The sequence below is a fragment of the Mytilus californianus genome, unplaced genomic scaffold, assembly GCF_021869535.1.
Source record: "Mytilus californianus isolate M0D057914Y unplaced genomic scaffold, xbMytCali1.0.p SCAF_11, whole genome shotgun sequence".
NCBI lineage: Eukaryota > Metazoa > Mollusca > Bivalvia > Mytilida > Mytilidae > Mytilus > Mytilus californianus.
Genome location: NW_026262593.1, coordinates 44,854,945 through 44,878,811, shown reverse-complemented (window position 1 = coordinate 44,878,811; position 23,867 = coordinate 44,854,945). Strand labels below are relative to the sequence as shown.

The window sequence follows — 23,867 nt, the reverse complement described above, 5'->3', positions numbered from 1 at the left end:
TTGTTTTGGTCAACTAATCACTGTCACGTCCACTTTTATTTTGATTCACCAATTGCTGCCAGATCCACTTTCACACCATATCTTATGTTTAAATCAGCTTATTGAAGCACATGAGATCACTCCCATTTTTTGGTGGGGTTCGTGCTGCTCGGTCTTTAGTTTTCTATGTTGTATTTTGTGTTATGTTGTTGGTCTTGTGGTCTGTTTCTTTTTTTTTTTGCAATGGTGTTGTCAGTATATTTTCTACTTCCGAGTTTGAATGTCTCTTTGGTGTGTTTTGCCTCACTTTTGTTGTTGTCTCATTGTCACTGTTTTGGTAAAAGGTATAATAACAAAAATACCGAACTCCAAGGAAAATTCAAATCGGAAAGTCCCTTATCAAATGGCAAAATCAAAAGCTCAAACACATCAAACGAATGGAAAACAACTGTCATATTCCTGACTTTGTAGTAAATGGTGGATTAAACCTGGTTTTATAGTTAGCTATACCTCTCACTTGTATGACAGTCGCATAAAATTCAATTATATTGACAACAATGTGTGAACAAAACAAACAGATATAATAGGTAAAAATGGCAACAATAGAGATGTAGCAATCAACATTGTGTTAAAAGTTTAATCACTATAAAAACAAACAAATCTGTCATCAACGAAAAAAACAAAATGGCATATAGGCAAAGCACATAAGCAAAAATGAAAAACAAGAATACAAAAAATGACCACTGCACAACAACACATTGGCGGGATGCAAAAGAACCGAGCCACGCCAAAAGGATAGTACCTAAAAAAGGAATAAACAGTTAAGGTTAATAATTTACAAATACAAATACCAGAACACTATAACACGTAGTTAAGATGATAAACAACGTCAGTACCTAGAATCTATACTTCAAGACCATCATGTATTATTTGTGAAGTTGATACGGAATATTTATCAAGGAGGTCTTGGTATCTTCCAATGATTTTTTTTAAGAAAAAGGACGAGACGTTCTTTGACATAACCTTGGCTTATCAACTTTCTACTCAGAAACTGGTGACATTTTATTAGGCCTGAGTAGCAGTTGCAAACTCCTGAATACCGAATGAGTTAGAAAATGTATATCCCTGATGCAGGTGAAGTTGGAAATTGCTTCTAAGGTGGGGGAAATTTATAATTTCAAAATTAAAATCGTCTCGTTTGTTATAGATTCTGGTACTTAGATGACCGCTATTGTCAAATTCGAGGTATAAGTCTAAAAATGAAGCGGAGGAAGCCGTGTCTCTTGTTTCTTTAATTTCTAGTTCTTGAGGATATATTAATGGAACCCATTCAGAAAAGTTTGGATTGTCAATGGAAAGAACATCATCAATATATCTGAATGTAAAATAAATTGATCTGGCTTCTTTGATCTTCTTGTTTTGACAAGTGTCTGAAGGAACTCCGACTCATATGAAAATAAAAAGAGGTCGGCAAGGAGAGGCGCAAAGTTCGTTCCCATAGGAATGCCGACAATTTGTTGAAAAAGTCTACCTCCAAATTCAACAAATATGTTGTCAATAAAAAACTCCAGCATACTGATCACTTATTCCTCTGTGTAGCATATTTTACCTTTTTGTTAACCAATAACAAAATATGTCGTATGGTATCCCAAAGTATAAAATTTAAAGAGTATGCTTCCATTTTCATATTGAAAAGCATTGTGGATTTTTCTTTAAGGCGATTTTTCAATTTCACATAGGGAATTGTGGTATACAGAGTTGAAAAATCAAAAGTTTTGATAAAGTTAATTTCGGAGAAAGATCGAGATTTGAAATTATCCAGAAGTTAGTAAACTTATCGATCTCTCATCTACGTTTATTTATTAGACTTATCGTTGTCACATTAACGTTTACTTTTGGCTAATGGATCACTGTCTCATTCACGAATATTTTAGTTAACCAAACACTGTCTCATCCACGTTTATTCAGTTGAACTATTCGCTGTCATATGCACGTTTATTTAGTTAAACTAACCGCTGTCACATCTACATGCCCTATATATATATATGATGTTTAGTTAAGTTAACAAATCTGTCATATCTACGTTTACACCTAATTTCGTGTTAATTTTTATCGATAATAGCTGTCTCCCCATTTTACTCCATATTTCATGTTTAGCTTGTCGCTTTCTTGTCTGCGTTAACGCTATATCTCATGTCTTATTTTACTATTTTATCATCGTTCTTCCACATTATCTCTTTTATTGTTGTCTTATTAGCACTGTTTTTGGTAGTCTTATCGCTATCTTATATACGTTTATTTATTTGACTTATCGATGTCACATCTACGTTTGTTTGGTTTTTTTTTTTTTTTGGTTAATTAATCACTGTCTCATTCTAAAATATTTTGGATAACCAATCACTGTCTCATCAACGTTTATTTAGTTAAACTAATTGCTGCCTCATCTACATGTACATAATATCTCATATTTATTAAAGTTAAAAAATCGCTGTCATATCTACGTTTACACCTTATTTCATGTTGAGTTTTATTGACTAATCGCTGTCTTGTCCATGATTACTCCGGATCCATATTTCATAGATATAGGAAGATGTGGTATGAGTGCCAATGAGACAACTCTCCATCCAAGTTACAATTATAAAAGTAAACCATTATAGGTCAAGGTACGGCCTTCAAAACGGAGCACTGGCTCACACCGAACAGCAAGCTATAAAGGGCCCCAAAAAATTACTAGTGTAAACCCATTCAAACGGAAAAACCAACGGTCTAATCTATATAAAAACGAGAAACGAGAAACACGTATGAACTACATAAACAGACGACAACTACTGTAATCAGATTCCTGACTTAGGACAGGTGCAAACATTTGCAGCGGGATTAAACGTTTTAATGGTACCAAACCTTCTTCCTTTTCTGAAACAATAGTATAACATCACAACATAGAAAAACACACTATAAAATATCAATTGGAAGGCTAAACTCAAATAAAAAACGTTAATTAACACACAATGAACGAATAAATTTGACCTGTGACACCTGAATGCAAATACACAGTTAATAAAAAATTACAAGGGATAAATAATTAGGGTCAAAAGTAAATTAACAGGTTTAAACAAAGTTAAAGTATGATATCACTGTGAAACTTCAAACAATTTTTAGAAAATCATCACTTTTGAAGAAACCTGCGTCATATTATACACAGGTAAATGAAAATAATTTTGTAGTTAAGTATACTTCTTCTCCTGTGTGTATAAAATCTTCCGTTTAGGAATACCAAGAAATTTCTTTAATATCAATAAAACTAATCTAACACTTGGTACATATGGGGTGAATATCAACAATAAAAATATACAATTAGTGCTAGATAAAACTTCCTGTACAGGTCCAAGAACAGCATCTAAGGAAAAATGAAATAATTTTGATGTTCATAGTACGAAGAAGTGAAAATTTGTAGTAAATTAAATACCAAATAATCAAAGCTGGTATATAGACAAGATCCATGTTAACATTAAATAACAAAAAAGCATTACAAATAGTATCAACAGGTCAAATTAAAAAGAAAGTACGATTTGAGAGTACTCGCAGTTACTGACAGCTAGCTAAAAACCCAAACAATTGATAATAAAAAATCATTCATGTTTATTCTGGTTTACTAATCGCTTTCTATTCTGTGTTTACTCCATATGTCACGTCTTATTTTACTAATGTATCGTCGTTCGTCCACATTATCACGTTTTATATTTAATTTGCAATTAATAACTTGAAACAAAGAAAAGAAAAAAAAACTATTTCTTGTACAGATTATCGTAAAAATGCCAATTTAGTGGATTAATTCAAATGTATTCAATCAAGCGCTCCAAGTGGTAGAGTTGATGCCATCCCTTAGAATGTTTTACGGGCGCCATCACGAGTTGGTTGACAGTTATGAAAACAGATGACAACAGATTGATCCAATGGTCTATTCACAATATCGTCCTTTTTTCCTCGTTTTTAACATATTCGAATGTATACTTATTATGTGCAACACGGTTGGTGCCATAAGTGAAGCAGGATCTGCTGAACATTTCGGAACACCTGAGTTTTTTTTTTAGATTTTGTGGGGTTCCTGTCACTCAATCCTAGGTTTAATGTTGTGTTTTGTGAACTTTTTTGTTTATATTTTCTATTTTTTTTGGCATGGCATGGTCAGTGTATTTCGTCTACTGAGTTGTGAATGCCCCCTTGGTGTATTCTGCCTTCTTTGTAGATAACAGATATGTTCCATTTGCACTGGCGATAACCCCACTCCGGTCCTGGTATTTACATAAATACGACTATTCATCCTATTTTTACCCGTATGACCACCACAACGGATCCACTAATAAATCAGGCACTGTCTTAGTATTCCAGAGAACACCTTTTGAGGTATCATCTGTTTTTGCTTTGTTTTATGAGTTTTCTGATATGATATTTTACTTTTCAATGTCTGTGTTGTTCCGTCAGTCACGAGCTTTCTTATCCGTGCCCTGAAATGAACTTATTGCTTTTTCGTTTTCGATATTCACATTTAGTCATAATAAGATCTATTTTCATTCCATAATACTGCAATTTATCAATGCTCGCATAAATTAAGATTGCCATATATAACGAGATTACTAAAAAGAAGATAGTGCACATCTACAGCACTGAAATAAAGGTTTCGATATTTAAAGTTGAATAAATCCATTACTGTAAATAATGGAAACAGTTGATAATGCTCACTCTAAAATTATTCATATACAAAATGTGCAGTACCTATATTGCGTCTTCCATATGCGTCTCGGTATTTTATACATCCAATATTCCTGTATTTATTTATGATGTTTTTGTTGTGGTTTCCGTTAGATAATGTGTTATGTCTTATCGTTTGTAGTCAAAATAAAATTGCCTTTCAATACCGTCATTATCATGATAATTGATTGGACAAGTATTGTGAAAATACTTGTATGAATTTCAAGATTATATATTCGTTACAAAAATACGTCACTGTTTGTGATGTCCTGTGCTGTGCAAAATATGGACAATTTCATGTTAAGGGGGTCTTCAAATCTTTTGACAGCTTCAGAAGTGCTAATTTTTAACATTTTTCAGCTGGACCAAATCACTACTTTACTTTAAAATTCATGACCCAATTTTTTTTTACAGTGTTATTTCACTCCCCTACTTACTATTTGAGTCATAAAACATGGAGAAATAAATTTGGAAGGGGTATAAAAAAAAATCGACAAGTAACACACTGTCCACACTAGGGACTATATTCGTGGACAACGAAAATCAAAGGACGATAACTGTGTACCCGGACCTATTATGACGTGCTCAAATGGCCTACTTGAGATTATAGAGGTTTTTACCTAAAGCAGACAATATAACTTAGGACAGGGCATACTTTGTTGTTTTCATTTTGTCCCATACTTAAGTTGTAGTATTATGCTAATAAAAAAATTTGAATTTGAATTTGATATCGATATTCAACAACTACACTATTGTTGTGTTTAATTTTATGAAATGATTAGAACAAACATGAGATTTAAATACATACATGTATGAATCATATGCGACTTCTTCTTTTGGTTTTGTATGTTACATGGTAAAAATCGTGATATTTGTATATTTGAAACATGCAAATAAATTTTTTACTGTTAACAATGATAACAAGTTTAACTATTTCGAATAATTATGATTGTGTTTTTTTCTCGTCCTTACAATCAGGCGTCAGTTATGTCTACAGTGTTTTTTTCACCAACTGTAACAGTTCCAACAGTTAGTTTGAATGAGTTTTTCTATTATCAGCTACTGATAAGAAAATTTCAAGCTCACCATTTTTGATACGGTTTCCAAAAGGAAAATTCTGCCTCGATGGTCTCGTAGTATCGTGATTTTTTCGAGTGCAGTAGGTCAAGGGTTCAGTTTCCACCCTGGTTAAACAAAGACAACACAACTGGAAATTGCTGCTTCACTGATAAGTATGTGCATTAAGAGTAAACGCAAATCCTGTTTGGCTCGCAGTCATGTTAATGCATCTTGGTAGGGTGACATGTCTGTTTGTGAACTATTATCTTGTAAAATAGCAGCATAAAAATTCGACTTCAATCTGTAAGATTTTCAATGAAACTTAAGAGGATCTTAAATACCCGAATGTCATTGTTCATTTCTTAATCTATGTTGATTCAAATAATTTTGTCGAATTTTACAAAACAATTCATGGAACTTGCCATATCTTCAAACATTTAGTATCGATTTTTTATAGGCGTGAGCAATTGTTTGATCATCAGTTACAAAACCTTGATCATATTTGTTAAAATGACCAACGATGAGAAGGTTCGTCATAAAACGATTGCACGTAATTGTCTGTGTATTTATATTCATATCTATGTTTACGTCAGGTCATATGACCGACGGAATACTTCGGAGATAATCTTGAATGTTAATCAGATGGCGTCTATTCTAAGATACACACGCAATGTTGATACATTGTAACGAGTCAATGCATTATAAATTGTTGCTTTATGACTTTTTTGTAATTTTTATATACGTTTTACATCTTTTTAACATTTTGAATCGAGTCGGTGAACATGAATTCGACAGTTAATGCCCCTTAAAAGATAGTACTTGTTAACATTTGATTTTTATCTAAATTATGTTATTATTTAAGCATTTCGTCTTGTCTCCAAAATGAAAGACACATCCCATTTTCTTCATAATTTCTTGTTAACTCACTTCAAAACGACCGTGAAAAATTAGGTTAGACATCTGCTCCCTTTCACCAAGTAAACACCCTTAAAATTGGAACCTTACATTTTCAAAATTAAGAATTTATACAAGGGTTCGATGCTTCATGTCAACGATTCACATTCTTACAACAAATAGATCGTAGAGGTGTCCTTCATGTCCTTGTAGTAGTCTTTTTAAATCAACTTGTAAGACATGTTTTCGCCCACACATAGTATATTCAAAAACTATAAAAATAAGAATATGTGGTATGATTGCCAATGAGACAACTCTCATCAATAGACCAAATGACACAGAAATTAACAACTATAGATCACCCTACGGCCTTCAACAATGAGCAAAACCCATACCGCATAGTCAGCTATAAAAGGCCCCGAAATGACAAATGTTAAATAATTCAAACGAGAAAACTAAAGGCCTAATTTATGTACAAAATAATGAACCGAAAACATATCTGTTTTTTTGTTTGTTTTTGTTTAAATATATTCCTGAATAACCTGATCCAACACATTATAATAGGTCAATCGGCATGAATGCATTAGATATTTTCGAAAAGTCGTCTTTACAGACACTTACAATTATACCGACACCCACACCCTACGGTAACTAAATAAATAAAGGAGTCGTATCAAAATATTAAGATATTATGAATGAATATTTAGTGGATTTCACTTAAAACTTGTAAGAAAAGCAATTCAAAAGTATTGTAAATGTATTTAAGTCCAACTTTTCGATTGTGTGAGAGAAAGGGGGTCTTTGAAATTGGTAAATGGTTGATTCCATAAATGAAAGTATATGTTTTCAAAACACGGTACAGCCCTTGGATGGTGTAAACTTCACAAAAAACGTATATGGTGTAATGGTGTATGGCATATGATGCAATGGTAGAAGGTGTATGGTGCTATGATGCTATTATGTATGGTGTAAGGGGAATGGTGTAATGGTGTAACGTGCGATCGGGAATGGTGTGAATGAATGGTGTACGACATTTAAAACTATGCAAAATATTGATAAGAACTGATTTTTAATTTTATACATTAATTTACAATATTGTGATCAAAATTCGTTTTTTTAAAAAAGCATCATTTTACGACAAATTTATTTATTAATATACTATTTTTTAATTCTGCTAAGAGGATTCGTATTCGGAACATTTTTATCACACATATTGTTTGCACTGAGTAAAATCTGACCAGGCTTCGTTTATCGTCGACGAGTTGTCCTCATGAAATCATAAAATGATTAACAATTTCTTTGGATTTTTTTTCAACTCATTAAATTTCACCTTTTCTTAAATTTTTCAATAAGAACATTCTGAGTATCTGGCAATACTATTTCACTGAACAGGCAGGTTATAATGAACTTTAATTGTATTGATGAGACGACTAGGACCCGGATGCTTCGAAGTACAAATTTATTTTAATTCGTCAATGATGTGTTCTATTATAACCTGACAATTGTAACTGACTAGGATTATAAGTTTTCCTACTGAAGGTCAGTTTTTCTATCAGGGCACTCCGGCTTCCTTCATCAATAAAAATTGACCGCCACAAAATAGCATAAAAGTGGCGTTAAACATCAATCAATCAAAACATCATTGAAATATATAATTGTTTTATGCAGTATATAATATAAATATGACAAACCACCATTGGAGATAAAGTTATTGTAAATACCTGAGTGTGATCTTTGTAAACTTTGAGATACCCCTTATCAAAAGGTAACAAATCATTTTGTTATACACACCGTAGGATTATTAAACCTGCTTTTACCTGGGAATATTTTATAGACTGCCATAATGTATAACGTATCGACAAACTTTGGATATATATAAGCCTTGTACATCTGACAGGGACATCTTTCAGTATGTATTGCTATTTATAAAATATACTTTGTATATCGTTTAAGAGATATTAAGGGTGCATCCATTTGATTTATGCCTTATGACCACAAGTAGGCTTGCTTCTGTGTTTACGGAATCTTTTCACCTGGTGAAGCCTGAGACCCTATTTGTAAATTTTATTGGCTCTAGATTTCACATTTATAGTGTTTCCTTAGTCGTGTTTCATTTGCCAATTAATTCAATGATCACAAACACTGGCCCTAGATTGTAGAAAAATGATCACTTGGAACAGTCCGATAGTATATCTGTCATGTGACTGCGGTGTGTCTGTCTGAATAGCTACGCGGGTTGTCTAGATAAGAGTCCATGTGAGCTCAGAATGCGGGGGATGTAGAATCAGGTTAAAAGAGCGGAATTATTTAGTGTTCCATATTCTATTTCTTGAAGACTACATAAACAAGAAAAAATTGGTAGCTGTTCCTGTTACTAGAAATGTCTGCATTGTATGACAGCTAAAAATATATACATGGTCATGCGGCAAAAGTTGACTTAAAATGCAGTTGAAAAACAATGTTTATTTTTTCACGTAATGAAAAATGCAATTTTTTAATGGGTCCTACGTTCAGAAATTGAATATATTTTCTATACTTGGTAAAATGTGAATTTTAAATTTGAATGGATGAGCTTTCGATTAAAAGTAATTCCAATCCTATATAATCCAATTGGAAGCCGAACAAGATTCTAATCCGAGGACCATCTTGTGGTAAAAAAATACTCGCCCTTAAAATGTGAACAAATAACTGCGCTCTTGTACAATGTAACCATGACACTGTGCGGGACAAATTTGCAATTCCAGAATAGGCAACTGTGACTTCTATTAGTAATGAACATTGTAAAATTTCTTTTAACAACAGTAGTGCAATAAAAAAATGAAAAAAATGGCATGTCACCAATATCACCTCAGAAGATCACATGTACTTTTAAAAATAAACGTTTCATAAGAAATTTAAATTTTCCCATGGGTAAAAGCTAACGTTTCATAGGGAAAAATCTAAATGTCCTGTTGGAAAGTTAAAGTTCTTATAGGAATATAAAGTACTTATGCAAACAATTCTTAAAACTTTGTTCCCACGGCCGGAGATTATTATTTAACCATGGGAACTTATTTTCATCTCATGGCAAAATATAAGAGATGCAGTATCAGTATAAAAATTATATCACTATTTTGAAAATAAACTTTGATGTGTTTTGAACAAAGTTATACTTCATAAGTTACATTATTTTTTTTCTAAATAAAGCAATCCCTTCATTTCATTTTGAATATCCACGCTTCTTTTTCTCTACATTGGCATCTTTGGTGTTTTTTTTCATCCAGATTTTTTTTTAATGGGGCGGGCGGGAGGTTTTTATGTTTTAATTTTCATTTCCTCCTTAACCCTTTTGTGCTATGTTCTTCGTGTGCAAGGGAAATAATAAGCTTATATCATGTATATATAAGGCATTCTACATAATTTTTCAAATTCCTAAAAAAGACATATTTCTGATTGGCAACCACTGTTCTGTATATGATTTATCGCTTTGAAAAACGATTTTCAGTAAATAGTAAAAACGTGGAGAAATGCTCACTTTTAGATTGCCTACATCAAATCTATTTTGCTTTCTAAGCTATTGTGTGTAGTGCGCATAAAATGAAGTTTATGCATTGGTATGTAACACTAGTATCATGAGTACAGATCTAGAGTGAAATGAAAACTCTAACTGTGTTGAAAATACTAGGGTTTATGCTTTTAAGATTCTTATGCAAGGTACGTATATAAAATGTAAAACATGAACTTAACCAAAAAGAAGAAGTTGTTTAATGACTCTATTGAAATGCTTGGAACATAGGGTGTTTGTTGTTTGTCAAAAAAAAAAACCAACAAAAAACGACAGCTTGGGGTAAATATAACGTTTTGCTTTAATACGTTTTGTACGTTTGCCGACTTTTTGTACTCAATATATTACGGTCATAAGTCACAGAAGTTCGTGCTTGTGTCAATTTCTTTATTCCAGTCATGTTTTTGTACCATGGTTCTTGCGCTTTGAATATCATTCACAGTCTAAATTTCCTGACACAAAGTCATTGTGTAAATAAAAAAAATCCACAGTTTTCTAATCACTGAAATTTATGACATACCGCGATTTGCGTTCTTGGACACCATCTTATTACTCGTAACCGAATATTGCATACTCTTCTCGTAATCAGTCTCTATTCTCGGAAGATAATATTGTCATCATAAAGCAGCTGAATTTGTCGACTTAATTATTTTGGTAAATTACTCGAAGAAATACGAAAACTGCTATTTGTAACAAACGTTTTGAATCAAACGCAAATATCAGCGGTTTCTAAAAAAAAACAACATCCGGAAATCGCAAATTTTTAAAGATAAAAAAATATATGGGTAGGACAATCTCAAAGAGGTGGGCGGGGATGAAAATCTATCAATTGATTTCAATTAGCCTTGTTTGTAGAATTTATAACAATAACAAAACCAACTACTAACATTTTCAGATTATGGTATACAATTGTCATGAAATGTTAAAAATATGATGCAAGAAAATAAGAATTAAATTATAGTATTGTTGTTATAGGTTTTTCAGTAAAACAAAATTAAACAGTATTATTTAATATCAATATTTTGCAAAATCGTTGGTTCCCATCCATGGTGTTTCGGGTGTCTCAAACAGTCTGTAGGTTTTTACTGGACAGTAAACTTTATTGCAAAAGTGCAGATATCAGTTGCATTTAATTTCATATTTACATTTGTTTTATTATATGATCAAACTTCTTATGTATATATAGAGAAAACACAGTATAATGTCATCAACAGTTTAAAGATGTAATTAAGGAAGATTATTTAAGTCTAATAGAATATAGTATGTTGTTCCTAAATTTTATCTTTTGGTTTCTATCTTTTGCATAATTGCGTTTGTCCCTGGTACTATAAAACACATCTTAATTATTTTTTTAATACATAAGAAAAATCCCTTTTTTTATAAATGTTAACTAATTAAAGGCAACAGTAGTATAACGGTGTTCACAAGTCATAAATTTATTGACAGAAACAAATCCAGGTTACAAACTAAAACCGAGGGAAACACATCAACTATAAGAGGAAAACAAAGGAACAACAGGAACTGAAGTGCAACAAAAACAAATACCAACATATATAGAAACGAACTATTTGATAACAAATGCCATATTCCTGATTTGGTACAGGACATTTTAAGAAAAAATGGTGGGTTGAACCTGGTTTAATGGCTAACCACTACCTCCCGCTTTATGACAATGTTAAAAAATATATCGCTAAAATGACAACACTACGTGACAGAAATACAGCACAAACACATAATATAATAGTAGACACAACATGCAAACCGCAGAACAACAACGAACATATTCTATCAACGACAGACACCACAAGATATCACTTGTCCAAACAATTTTCATGACAATGATGTTATGGAAAGGCAATTTTATAATTATTTGAAGTACAAACGATAAAACATAAGAGATAATCCATTCGAAACCATAACAGAAACACCAAAAGTAAATACATGCATGTTGGATGTACCAAATACCGAGACACGTCGTATAGCAATGCAAATTCACACTCGGTATAACAGTCATTTTCGGGAATATGACAATGATGGTATTGAAGGGCAATTTTATAATTATTTGGACAACAAACCATAAGACATAACACATTATTCAACCGAAACTTTAACAGAAACATCAAAAATAAATACACGAATGTTGGATGTACAAAATACCGAGACACGTCCTATAGCAATGCAAATTCACACATGTTTAACAGTCATTTTCGGGAATAGGTCACGTTTGGTACTTAGCAGACAGACGACATAGATGTTGAACTACAATCTAAGACGTGGTTAAAATGTCATTAATAAGTTCAGACACAGACACATCGTATAGTTCAACCAATTCGTGATGGTGTCCATAAAATTTACGGAGTGTCATTTTTAATCTTTCCTCCTCATAACTCTGTTGGAGCAGTTTCTGGGTGAGGGCACACTCCTCTATATGAAGTCAGTATAGTGTGAATATGCACGAGCATAACGTATCAATTGAGATATGTTAACACCATACGACGGAGCAGAGGGTATGTTACTGCTTAGAAATGGGAAATTGATAATTGGGAAGTTGAAATCACCCCGTTTGTCATAGATTTTAGTATAAAGTCGTCCATCTGTGTCAATATTGAGGAAAAGATCAAGGTATGAAGCAGTCTTTCTTGTATCAGTAGTATCCTTAATTTCAAGGTCACTGGGATATATGAGATGTAAGTACTGACTGAAATATTGGGTTATTCAGTGAAAGGACATCATCAATATATTTGAAAGTAAAATTAAAGAATTTTGCAAGGTGCTTTTTCTTTTTGTCTTTTAGAAGGTTCTGAATGAATTCTGCTCCATACGAGTACAAAAACAAGTCCACCAGAAGGGGTGCACAATTAGTACCCATTGGAATACCAACTGTCTGTTGAAATATCAATCCTCCAAACTCAACAAATACATTGTCGATTAAAAAATATTCATATTCAGTCTTGGTTAACTAAGACTGAATATGAAATAATATCTGGTTTAATGTGTATAGTCTAAAGTTTGAGAGTTGGTGTGTCTTCCTGCAGACTGTTAGCATTTGAACTAAGCATCCTAAAATTTCAACCCAGCATGCCATTTTGAAACAAAACAGGGTTTATATTCAGATCTCATTAACATTTTATCTTCCTGAATATGCATTTTTTTTTTTGGCAACTTGACGTCCAACAGTCTTTTATCACCATCTTGAAAACAAAACCATATCTGTGATAGTAATTAAAATATTCAACATAACTTGAATTGTATACTTATGAGATGACGGGTACCCGAATGTTAAGAAGTGCAATTATTTTTTTATTCATTTGGCAAACAATATTAAGTTTGGATATGTATTAAATTAAAAAGGTCTCACTATTGATTTTCCATTATCTAAGAATTCTGAAAGTGACAAACTGTTGTGATATCTTATCATTGATTGTTTGAAAATAAAAATACAACTTGTAAAACTTATTTAAAATCACCATTCTGTGTTTTAATGTTATGTATGTGTTATTTTTTTTCGGTAATAAGCTCTCAGGAGCTCATGTTTGTACTGTTATATGTAAACCGAATCAAAATAAAACTTTCGTATTCGTATTCGTACCATTGAAAGTTCATTATACAAATACTATTCACTCATTTAGCGGTTAATTGTCTGTTAACATGTATTCACAGTATATGTAAGAGAATGATAATCCTTTTCTTCATGGTAAAGTACGAGCGTTAGGGAATACTTGTCATGAAGAAAGAGATTTTCATTCTATTAAAAACTTAGAATATTGTAAAGTGCTCAAGGCTCAAATTGTTTGACCTTAATCACGAATTCGTTTCATTATCAGAGCGATGTTTAGTATTAATGCATGCCTTCCTCTTTTAGGTATTTCATTTATGAATATGCCCAGGTAATGTAGGGACTATCAAATAATAAGGGAAAGTTTAATCAATTATATGATAGGCATTAGATGACCCAACAAAGACGATAAAATGGTAGGAATAGTTAAAGTTTCCTAATTGTGAATGATGAATGTAATTCAGTGAGAAAGTGTCTTTTTTTATTTACAGTTCTAATCAATAAATGTTTTTAGTAGCAACTAAATCTTATTCCACAGACAATATTTGAATCCAACTCTTTACATCAAATACGATTTCATTAAGTAAGGTAATTAACTAAAATTAAAATTTTCAAATAAAATGCCTTTTAAATGAAATTCAAAGGTTCAACTTGATTTAATTCCTAAATGTAAATACTATTCTTACAAACCGTCGATCCAGTAATCTAAAATGTTTTATTAGTGTAATAGCGTTAAGATTTAAGTTTTTGGTTTAAAGGATTTTTCTTTCTTTCCTTTTGCATTGCTTTGTTATTGTTTTTTTTTATAGCAATTTTATTAATATTCAAATTATAACTTTAACGGTACCAATTTTTACTGCACCAGTAAACTTCAATGTATTTTGATAATTTTATTTGTTCAACTATTTTACAATTTTTTAATCAATGTCAATAATAAAATGTAATTAATTCCAGCTGATAAATGTGCTTCGGGCTGTTGTTTATCATTTATTAACATTTTGTGATTTTAACTTTTAGTAGGCCTAATGAATAGGACAATCACTTACTTAAAACATGATTTACATTCCTCACAACTAAGACACACAAAATCCTACAATTTCACTGGTGGAGAGCACTTTGTTATATTCTAAAATTGATACAGTACTACATTGTGGTTTCAGTAATTTTGTAAGTTGTTTTTGTGTTTAGTGAAGACCTTAAGAGCCAAGCCCTTTTCATATGAACTTATTCAAGATGAGCATACACATGTTTCTGTTGTTGTATGTTGTTACAATTATACTTCAAGATAGCATTGTATGCCTACCTGCTTATAACATTTTAAATAGTGCTTGTGTTTGTTTGTTGACGTCCAAAGATCCTATTCCCCTTACGATATATACCTGCATTGCAGAGTATCACAACTTTCTGTCTTGATCAAGCAAATTAACAACTATGTTATCACCTCTGTTTTACTGGTATTTGCTTAGAACGTGTAGGGGCTGTAAACCTGAATCAGGTCATGTAAAATACCTACTGTGATAGAAATAATGCTTCATCACAGAAAAACCAGACCTTAACAATGTAAACCAAATTATGTCCTGTCCCAAGTTAGGAGACTGTAGTTCAGTGGTTGTCAATGGTCCATATCTGTTTAATTTGTTTTTCGTAAGTTGTTTTGTTATATTTTATGCCGTCAGTTTCATCAATTGAATTGTTTCACATTTTTCATGTCGGGGTCTTTTATAGCCGACTATACGGTATGGGTTTTTCACGATGTTGAAGGCCGCACAGTTGCTTGTAATTGCTTAAATCAACTTCATTTGAACTTTGGTGGATAGTTGTATTCATGGTAATCATACCACTTCTCCTTATTTTTATATACAATGTTAAAATGTTATAGTTTCAATTTTGTCATTGTTAGTGTCAACATTATGAATGCTTGAGCTGTATATATTGATTATCATATTAGATGTTTTCAAGTCAGAAAAACAAATGCCATGCATTTGAAACACCTTAAAGGAAGAAAAACAGCAAAAAAGTTGATTTTTCTCTAGACCTTGATATTTATTGGAACATACAACATTCAAACACAAATATTCATTTACACTGCAAATTTCTATTTTTAATACAGAAGCAAAACATTTTCAATTTTATATAACATTGTGTATTGACATGTTTTTTTTTAATTTGAATTACGACATGATTCGTTCATGCCATGCTCTATGCACATTTTAACATGTTTAGGTATTATATTTGTCAATATATTTATACCGAGCGTAAGCAAAGTGTAAACTGTTGACAAATATAATGCCTACCCGTTTTAAAATGAACATAGAGCATGGCATGATAGAATTTTTTCGATTCCAATAGGAAAACTTGGAACTTTTGTACTTCGAAGCGGACTTATAATACACGCTCGAAAGACAGCCGTTCTGATTTGATGAACTAAAAACGTTATAGAAAATCAACAGTTTAACGATACAAAATGAACAGAACAGATCCCTGGGATGTATTTTAGTTGATTTTAGTCTCTGATGCATGATTTTTTATTATTAATTGTTTTGGCTTTTAACTAGCTGTCAGTAACTGCGAGAACTCTCAAATCGTACTTTCTTTTTAATTTGACCTGTTGATACTATTTGTAATGCTTTTTTGTTATTTAATGTTAACATGGATCTTGTCAATATACCAGCTTTGATTATTTGGTATTTAATTTACTACAAATTTTCACTTCTTCGTACTATGAATATCTTCAAGAATCCATGACAAATCGCCCCACTGGCAAATCGCCCCACACATAATCGCCCCACTTTTTCACCAACTCGCCCCACTTTCTTAAAAATCGCCCCACTTTTGTTTACCAACTCGCCCCACTTATGAAAAGGATAAAATCCCATTGAAAATAGGTTGGATATATTGCTCCATTTATGAAAAGGGAAAAAATCCCTCTGATATAATGTCTGCCAACTCGCCCCACTTGTGAAAAATAGATAAATCCTGATGAATTTAGTAATGCCAACTCGCCCCACTTATGAAAAAAGATGCAATCCCGTTGTATATCTATGTTCCTGCCCCACTTATAAATAAAATCAATACCTATTAAAACCTTAGATACACATGTTTTTCCCGTTTGAATGGTTTTACACTAGTCATTTTGGGGCCCTTTATAGCTTACTGTTCGATGTGAGCCAAGCTAGGCTCCGTGTTGAAGACAGTACTTTGACCTATACATAATGGTTTTTCTTTTACACATTGTGACTTGGATGGAGAGTTGTCTCATTGGCACTCATACCACATCTTCTTATATCTATTTTGTAGTTCTTTTCTTTTTGTTGAAATAAAGCATAAAGAAGTGAGTATCAGTATTTTCTGTGACGTGAATGCCAACAAGCCCAACCAGTGAAAAATAGAAAATACCTGATGAATCAAGTTGAGTCATGCCAACTCAATGTCAATAATAATGATTTAGTAAATTTTCGTTTTTTTGTATTCTGTGTAGAAGATTTTTCTAGTTAAGTGGGGCGAGTTGGCAGACCTGAAATAATATATTCATCTAGGTTTACATTATTCCATTAAGTGGGGCGAGTTGGCAGGAGAAAAATTAACAGGATTTAACCCTTTTCACAAGTGGGGCGATTTTTTTTAAAAGTGGGGCGAGTTGGTAAACCAGTTTGGGGCGATTTTTTAAAAGTGGGGCGAATTGGTGAAAAAGTGGGGCGATTTGGTGTGGGGCGATTTTCCAGTGGGGCGATTTGTCCTGCTTCCTATCAAAATTATTTCATTTTTCCTTAGATGCTGTTTTTGGACCTGTACAGGAAGTTTTATCTAGCACTAATTGTATATTTTTATTGTTGATATTCACCCCATATGTACCAAGTGTTAGATTAGTTTTGTTGATATTAAAGAAATTTCTTGGTATTCCTAAACGGAAGATTTTATACACACAGAAGAAGAAGTATACCTTACAACAAAATTATTTTCATTTACCTGTGTATAATATAACGCAGGTTTCTTCAAAAGTGATGATTTTCTAAAAATTGTTTGAAATTTCACAGTGATATCATACTTTAACTTTGTTTAAGCCTGTTTATTTACTTTTGACTTAAATTATTTATCCTTTGTTATTTTTTATTAACTGTGTATTTGCATTCAGGTGTCACAGGTCAAATTATTCGTTCATTGTGTGTTAATTTACGTTTTTTGATTGAGTTAAGCCTTCCAATTGATATTTTATAGTGTGTTTTTCTATGCTGTGATGTTATACTATTGTTTCAGAAAAGGGAGAAGGTTTGGTGCCATTTAAACGTTTAATCCCGCTGCAAATGTTTACACCTGTCCTAAGTTAGGAATCGGATTATAGTAGTTGTCGTCTGTTTATGTAGTTCATACGTGTTTCTCGTTTCTCGTTTTTATATAGATTAGACCGTTGGTTTTTCCGTTTGAATGGTTTTACACTAGTAATTTTTTGGGGCCCTTTATAGCTTGCTGTTCGGTGTTAGCCAATGCTCCGTGTTGAAGGCCGTACCTTGACCTATAATTGTTTACTTTTATAAATTGTAACTTGGATGGATAGTTGTCTCATTGGCACTCATACCACATCTTCCTATATCTAGATACATAAAAACTTACTTTTAGAATGCAGTTATTTAATTTCCTAGCGAGCAACACCATCACAAATGTCAATGTTGATCTTCAGCGTTGTTAAAAATTCAACTAACATTGCAATTTCAATTGTGACGTCATTCGCGTACAGCTCATGTTTTATTGAAATTAGAACATTGTTTTGTTTCCAAAGCAAAAGTAAAATCGTCATATTAAAATTAAGTTTGATAAAGCCATTTGTTGAAATAGTAGCATGATAATTGATATCATGAAGAAGATAAAAATGTAAAGAAACCACTTTTATATATTTGAATAAACTACTGCATTGGTTTATCAGTGCAAACTAAAGGTTGTTCTTATTGGCATATTCTAAAGTCTTTGTTCTTTATGGTACAATTTTGCTGTTACAGTCCCCATGGTAAATTCATTTTCCCATGGGATTTTGATTTTTTTTCATTGGAACTTAAGATTTTCTCATGTGAACTCTAGCTTTTCTCATTGGGATATTGAATATTTCCTTGGGAAATTTTTATCTAAAAGTACATACGACTTTCTATGGTGACATTGTTGATATGTTTCATATGCCATTTATTTCTTCTTTTGTTGTCGTACTGTTGTTGAAAATATTTTAACAATATCTCTTAGGGTATACATGAAATCATCTACTCAGTTACACCTATATTTCTCAACATTACTTAAACACGTATATTAAATGCACTCCTACTAAAATATTTTTAAACATTTGTTATTTTCAATATACTTTTCATACTGTATAACATAATTTTCATAGCAAAATTCCAAAGAAACACATGTTAAATTTTGAAATAGCATCAGAAAACTTTATGTCGATTCGAAGTATATATTGAGCTTTTATCTGAATATATGAAATATGTAATTTACGATAAAAAAAAAGCACATACAAACAATATATTGAAAATTACTTAAAATCACTAAATATTAAGCAAGCAAAATTAAACATTACAAATAGAGCATAAGTATTACAAAATTACCACTTATCTGAAAAAGTAAAACGCAAGAAGGAGGAAATCAGATGCAAAATGAACTGAATAAACAACAAGTACAATATTTATGAAACTAGACGTAACAAATCTATTTAATATTTAGAAGATAAAATGCAACCAAAGTAAAGCATAAACATCACCTCCATGCAGAAAAGCGACATTCTAAACAATACCGGAACTCTTTACGACTCTTAAAATACGAAACTGTTTGCCCTCCTGAAATGTTTGACAAACTGTTTTATATTATAGCTGCAGCAAGTTAAAGTATTTTTTACCCTAACTTCAGGTCTTTTACTTGAACCAAATTCAGTATATTAGAATACAAGCCTGAACTATTATTAAGAATTCTAATATGACGTGCTTATTTCGCTTTTTAAACAACACCGTGATAAAATTCTCGATATATCTATACTTAGCGCAGACTCAGAGATGTACAATAATGACTGTTACAATACACTTTCCACGTAAATCAACATGTATCGTAACCTATGTTCAAACGCTATGCCGATTTCGCTGTGTCAAAAATTGCAATTGAAAACAATCTACAGAACCTTTATTCTTATTCTGATGCATAACAAAAATCATTAATGCATCAGTAATCGGAAAAAGTGTATAAAATCAATATAAAATAAAATTCTGTAAAATTAATGTTTTTGGCGCATTAAAGTCATTTCAAAACATTACGTCATACGAACGAAAACGCCAAAGTTGAAGGTTTTTTCCGTTGCGTGAACACTCCGAATTCGGTTGATATTGCATTAAAATATATGTTTTAAGGTAGGTTTTGTTTTATTTTCAATTTTATTGCATTATTCGCACATTTACTGATTTCAGCATGGCGGCTCCTTAGTTACGAAATGTCAACTGTGGATTTGATGATAGCTTAGGAGAAAAAAATGTAAATTAAAAATGGCAAATATTTGGGTCGAGAAATTAAAAGAATTAAACACATTTTTTTCTAGCGGTTATTTAAGAAATAATTCCTGCAAGCTATAGCTTTATTGGACATTTTTATCTTTATCTAACAGAGGGTAAAATTAAACATCCTTACACACGGCATACCCACCCTCGCTTAATTTTTTTAAATTATCGTATTTGTCCTATTAGAATCAAAATAGGACAAATACGCTCAGGATAAAATTCGAATATCACGGCCCAGGCCATGTGTAAATTTCCAACAAATCTATGGCTTCCATGAATTATTTCTTAATTTTTAATATGAACTTATATCATGTTTAAAAAAAAAGCTGTATTATTTATAATCTTAAATGTTTCTAATGTCATAGTTCTTATTCATTGATGTGCGAAGTACACATTTCAGCTATATTCAAAAGAACCTCCGTAGTATAAAATGGTAGCATTATCGTATCATTTTTTAATCTTAGGACAGTTTTCATTGACAAAAATGCCCTGCCAAAGCACACAAAAAAAATGATAAGTGCTCGGTTGAGAAGTGTGTAAAATAGCTTACAGAGTCTATTTACTTAACGACTCAAAGATTTTGATATATTCAGTTGATGTGATGCCTTCCTATTAGTGTATTTATAACTCAACTGGAAATCATTCTTGAATTTAAATGGCTCTTATACAGATAACAATGCATATTGCTTACGGCTTATGTGCAAATACCATTTGAAAAGGCTAGCTTATTTGTGCTCTGCCTCGTCGCATAATTGAAGTCCAAAATTACAAAATGTCTACTTTTATTTCGCCGAAACTAAAGCACTATTGATCGTTTCTCTGTTCGTACCCTTAAAATGACAATGTGTACATAGAAAGGTTTTACTAGAACTGCCTCCCGCATTCACAGAAAATCCGAGCAATACGATGGGTGCAACATGTGGAGCAGCATCTACTTACACTTCAGGATCATATCAAATCAGCCCGTGCAGGTTTTAAGCAGGATTTGTGTTGCTCAGTCCGGTTTTCTGTGTTTTTGCCATGGCAGCGTCAGCTCGTTTTCGGCTTCTACCTTTGATATCCTCTTTTGGATTTTTCGACTCTCCTTTACTATACAACTCATATTGAAATCATAACTTGATTCAAATTTGAACTTGATTTATGACTCATAGACATTAAAATTGAGAACGGAAATGGGGAATGTGTCAAAGAGACAACAACCCGACCATAGAGCAGACAACAGCCGAAGGCCACCAATGGGTCTTCAATGCACCCGGAGGCGTCCTTCAGCTGGCCAAATTGCATTTATTTGGTTTGTTCGTCTGTAGCTTTTTGGGAAAGATGAATTATCTAGTTTTGTAGGGTTCAATTACATTTCATTTCTAAATCTGGCAAAAATGCACCAACAAAATTAATAGTTCAGTTTTGGTAATGACAGTAGCTTTAATTACTTTTCTGCTTTTCTTTATAGTGTTAAAATATGGATGTTAGTGACAAAAAGGATCTTTGCAGTCCGTGTGCATTCAAAGACAAGACAAAAGAAGCTGCAAAATGGTGTATTGACTGTAAAGAGCCTCTTTGTGTTAGCTGTTATGAACACCACAATGTACATAGATCTTCAAGGAGTCATCATGTAATATCAGTAGAAAGCAACCAAATGCTAGAATCACTACAGAAACGTCATAATGAGTACTGTGAAGGTCATGATCAAGAAAAGGACTTGTATTGCTCCACACATAGTGAGTTTATATGTCTGACATGCACATATACTTCTCATAGAAAATGTGAACCCGCTGTCCGATTAAGTGATGTCACTAAGAATGCTAAAATGTCACCATTTGTCTCGGTGTTAGAAAACAATATCATTGACATCATGGAAGAATTAGAAGACATTATAAAAGATCGAGAAAACAATAAATTAGAAATTGAACAACAAAAAATTGAAATCCTAGATACTGTTAAAGATGTTAGAAAATGCATAGATGCTCAGCTTGACCAGGTAGAAAATAAAATTACTGAAGATTTAAAAGCAAAATTAGAAAAATATAACATGGAAATCGATAAGACTATTAAGTTCCTTACCGATCATTTGAATGGATTTAAAAAAATACACGAAAAGATGCATGTTTTGAAAGAATATGCGTCCGATACGCAAACGTTTATAGGCGCAAGAGACCTCGATAAAGATCTTCATTCCGAGGAAGTAAGGGTAACATCGTTTTTAGAGAAAATCCAAAGCATCACTATTGCCATTGAGAAAAATCCAGAAATATTTGCTACGTGCGGGAAAATAAAGTCATTCGGGAATATTCAAGTTGAGACATTAAATAAAGGTTACTGTATTTTCAAGAAGATCAAGGGACAATATCCCATAGACATTCAATCAAAAACTATTTCTAAATTTAGCAAAGCTTTGGAAATCAAAATACCACCGAGAAGCATTATAGATAATTGTGCCATACTTCCCAGCAAACAGATGATTTTTGTAGATTCACAAGCTCGTAATAAAAGATTAATAATTTTTAATGAAGACGGTACTCATGATCGCAATATTAAATTGTCCAGTAGGCCATTTGATATCGCCGTGATTGGCAACGACAAACTTGCCTTGAGTTTCCCATGGAGTACACGCAAAAGAATCGAAATGATCAATACAACCAATAATCGATCGGAACACGAAATCTTTTTCAAAAACAAATGTTTTGGTATTTCATACGATAAAGGTAGATTGTTTGTTATCGTCAAGAATGAAGGGATTTTGATTATGGACTTGTGTGGGCAGTTATGGTCTTCTTTACCGATTGAAGGTAAAGGAATATTTTATATTCATGTTAAAAATGACAGACTTTACTGTTCTGACAATTGCAATGACACAGTGCAGTGTTATGATATGAAAGGATGCGCTCTTTGGAAACATAAACATTCAAATTTAAGATCACCAATGTCCATATCATCAAACGAAAATCACATTTTTATAGCAGGGTGTAAGTCAAATAATATTGTGTCAACTAACTTGAACGGGAACATTGCCAAAGTAATTTGTAACAAAAACCACGGGATTAAGAATCCAACAAGTGTATATTTTGAAAAACATCTTCTTTTAATGTGCAATGGTAAAAATGCCCAGGCATTTTTATACAAGGAAAATTAACGAGTTAGTTTATTGTTCTAATGTGTAATTCTTTTCAGTTATTATACTTCTTTGCTGCTTATGGTTATTGTTATATTAGAATACGTAGAATAATATAACATATCATTAAAAGTTTTGTTCCTTTAGCAAACGTTTAGATCATTAAATACGTAATACATAAAAGGGATATCAGGAATCGCCTAAACTACCGCACAGTAAAACAGACCGTATTAACCAGTAACTCAAGACTCCTCCGAAAAAAGACATATACACAAAGACAAAAACAACGACCAACACAGTATAAATAGCCCAACGTGGTTCAAACACAAACCTCCCACATGTGATATGCCCTTTTAAACCAATTATCGTAAAACTAAAACAAATAATAAAAAGCCTGAGCATTGCAGCAACCAACAGTGTGACCGCTGACTTGAACACAGAAATAAACACCTG

At 32.3% G+C, this 23,867-nt stretch overlaps 1 protein-coding gene and 1 long non-coding RNA gene across 8 annotated transcripts in view; one reads left to right on the top strand and one right to left on the bottom strand.

Moving 5' to 3' along the window:
- LOC127720149 (uncharacterized) overlaps nt 1-23,559 on the top strand; it is a 28,046-nt gene extending 4,487 nt beyond the window's left edge. For both annotated transcript variants that reach the window (XM_052226617.1, XM_052226616.1), the window contains exon 3: nt 21,756-23,559. In XM_052226617.1, the coding sequence (XP_052082577.1) occupies nt 21,765-23,435 (1,671 nt within the window). In that variant the 5' untranslated portion in view covers nt 21,756-21,764 and the 3' untranslated portion in view covers nt 23,436-23,559. The remainder of the gene's footprint in view (nt 1-21,755) is intronic.
- The window catches only part of LOC127720172 (uncharacterized), a 159,541-nt gene continuing 137,981 nt past the window's right edge, over nt 2,308-23,867 (bottom strand). For all 6 annotated transcript variants that reach the window (XR_007990650.1, XR_007990651.1, XR_007990652.1 and 3 more), the window contains exon 2: nt 2,308-2,649. This is a non-coding gene — a long non-coding RNA (uncharacterized LOC127720172). The remainder of the gene's footprint in view (nt 2,650-23,867) is intronic.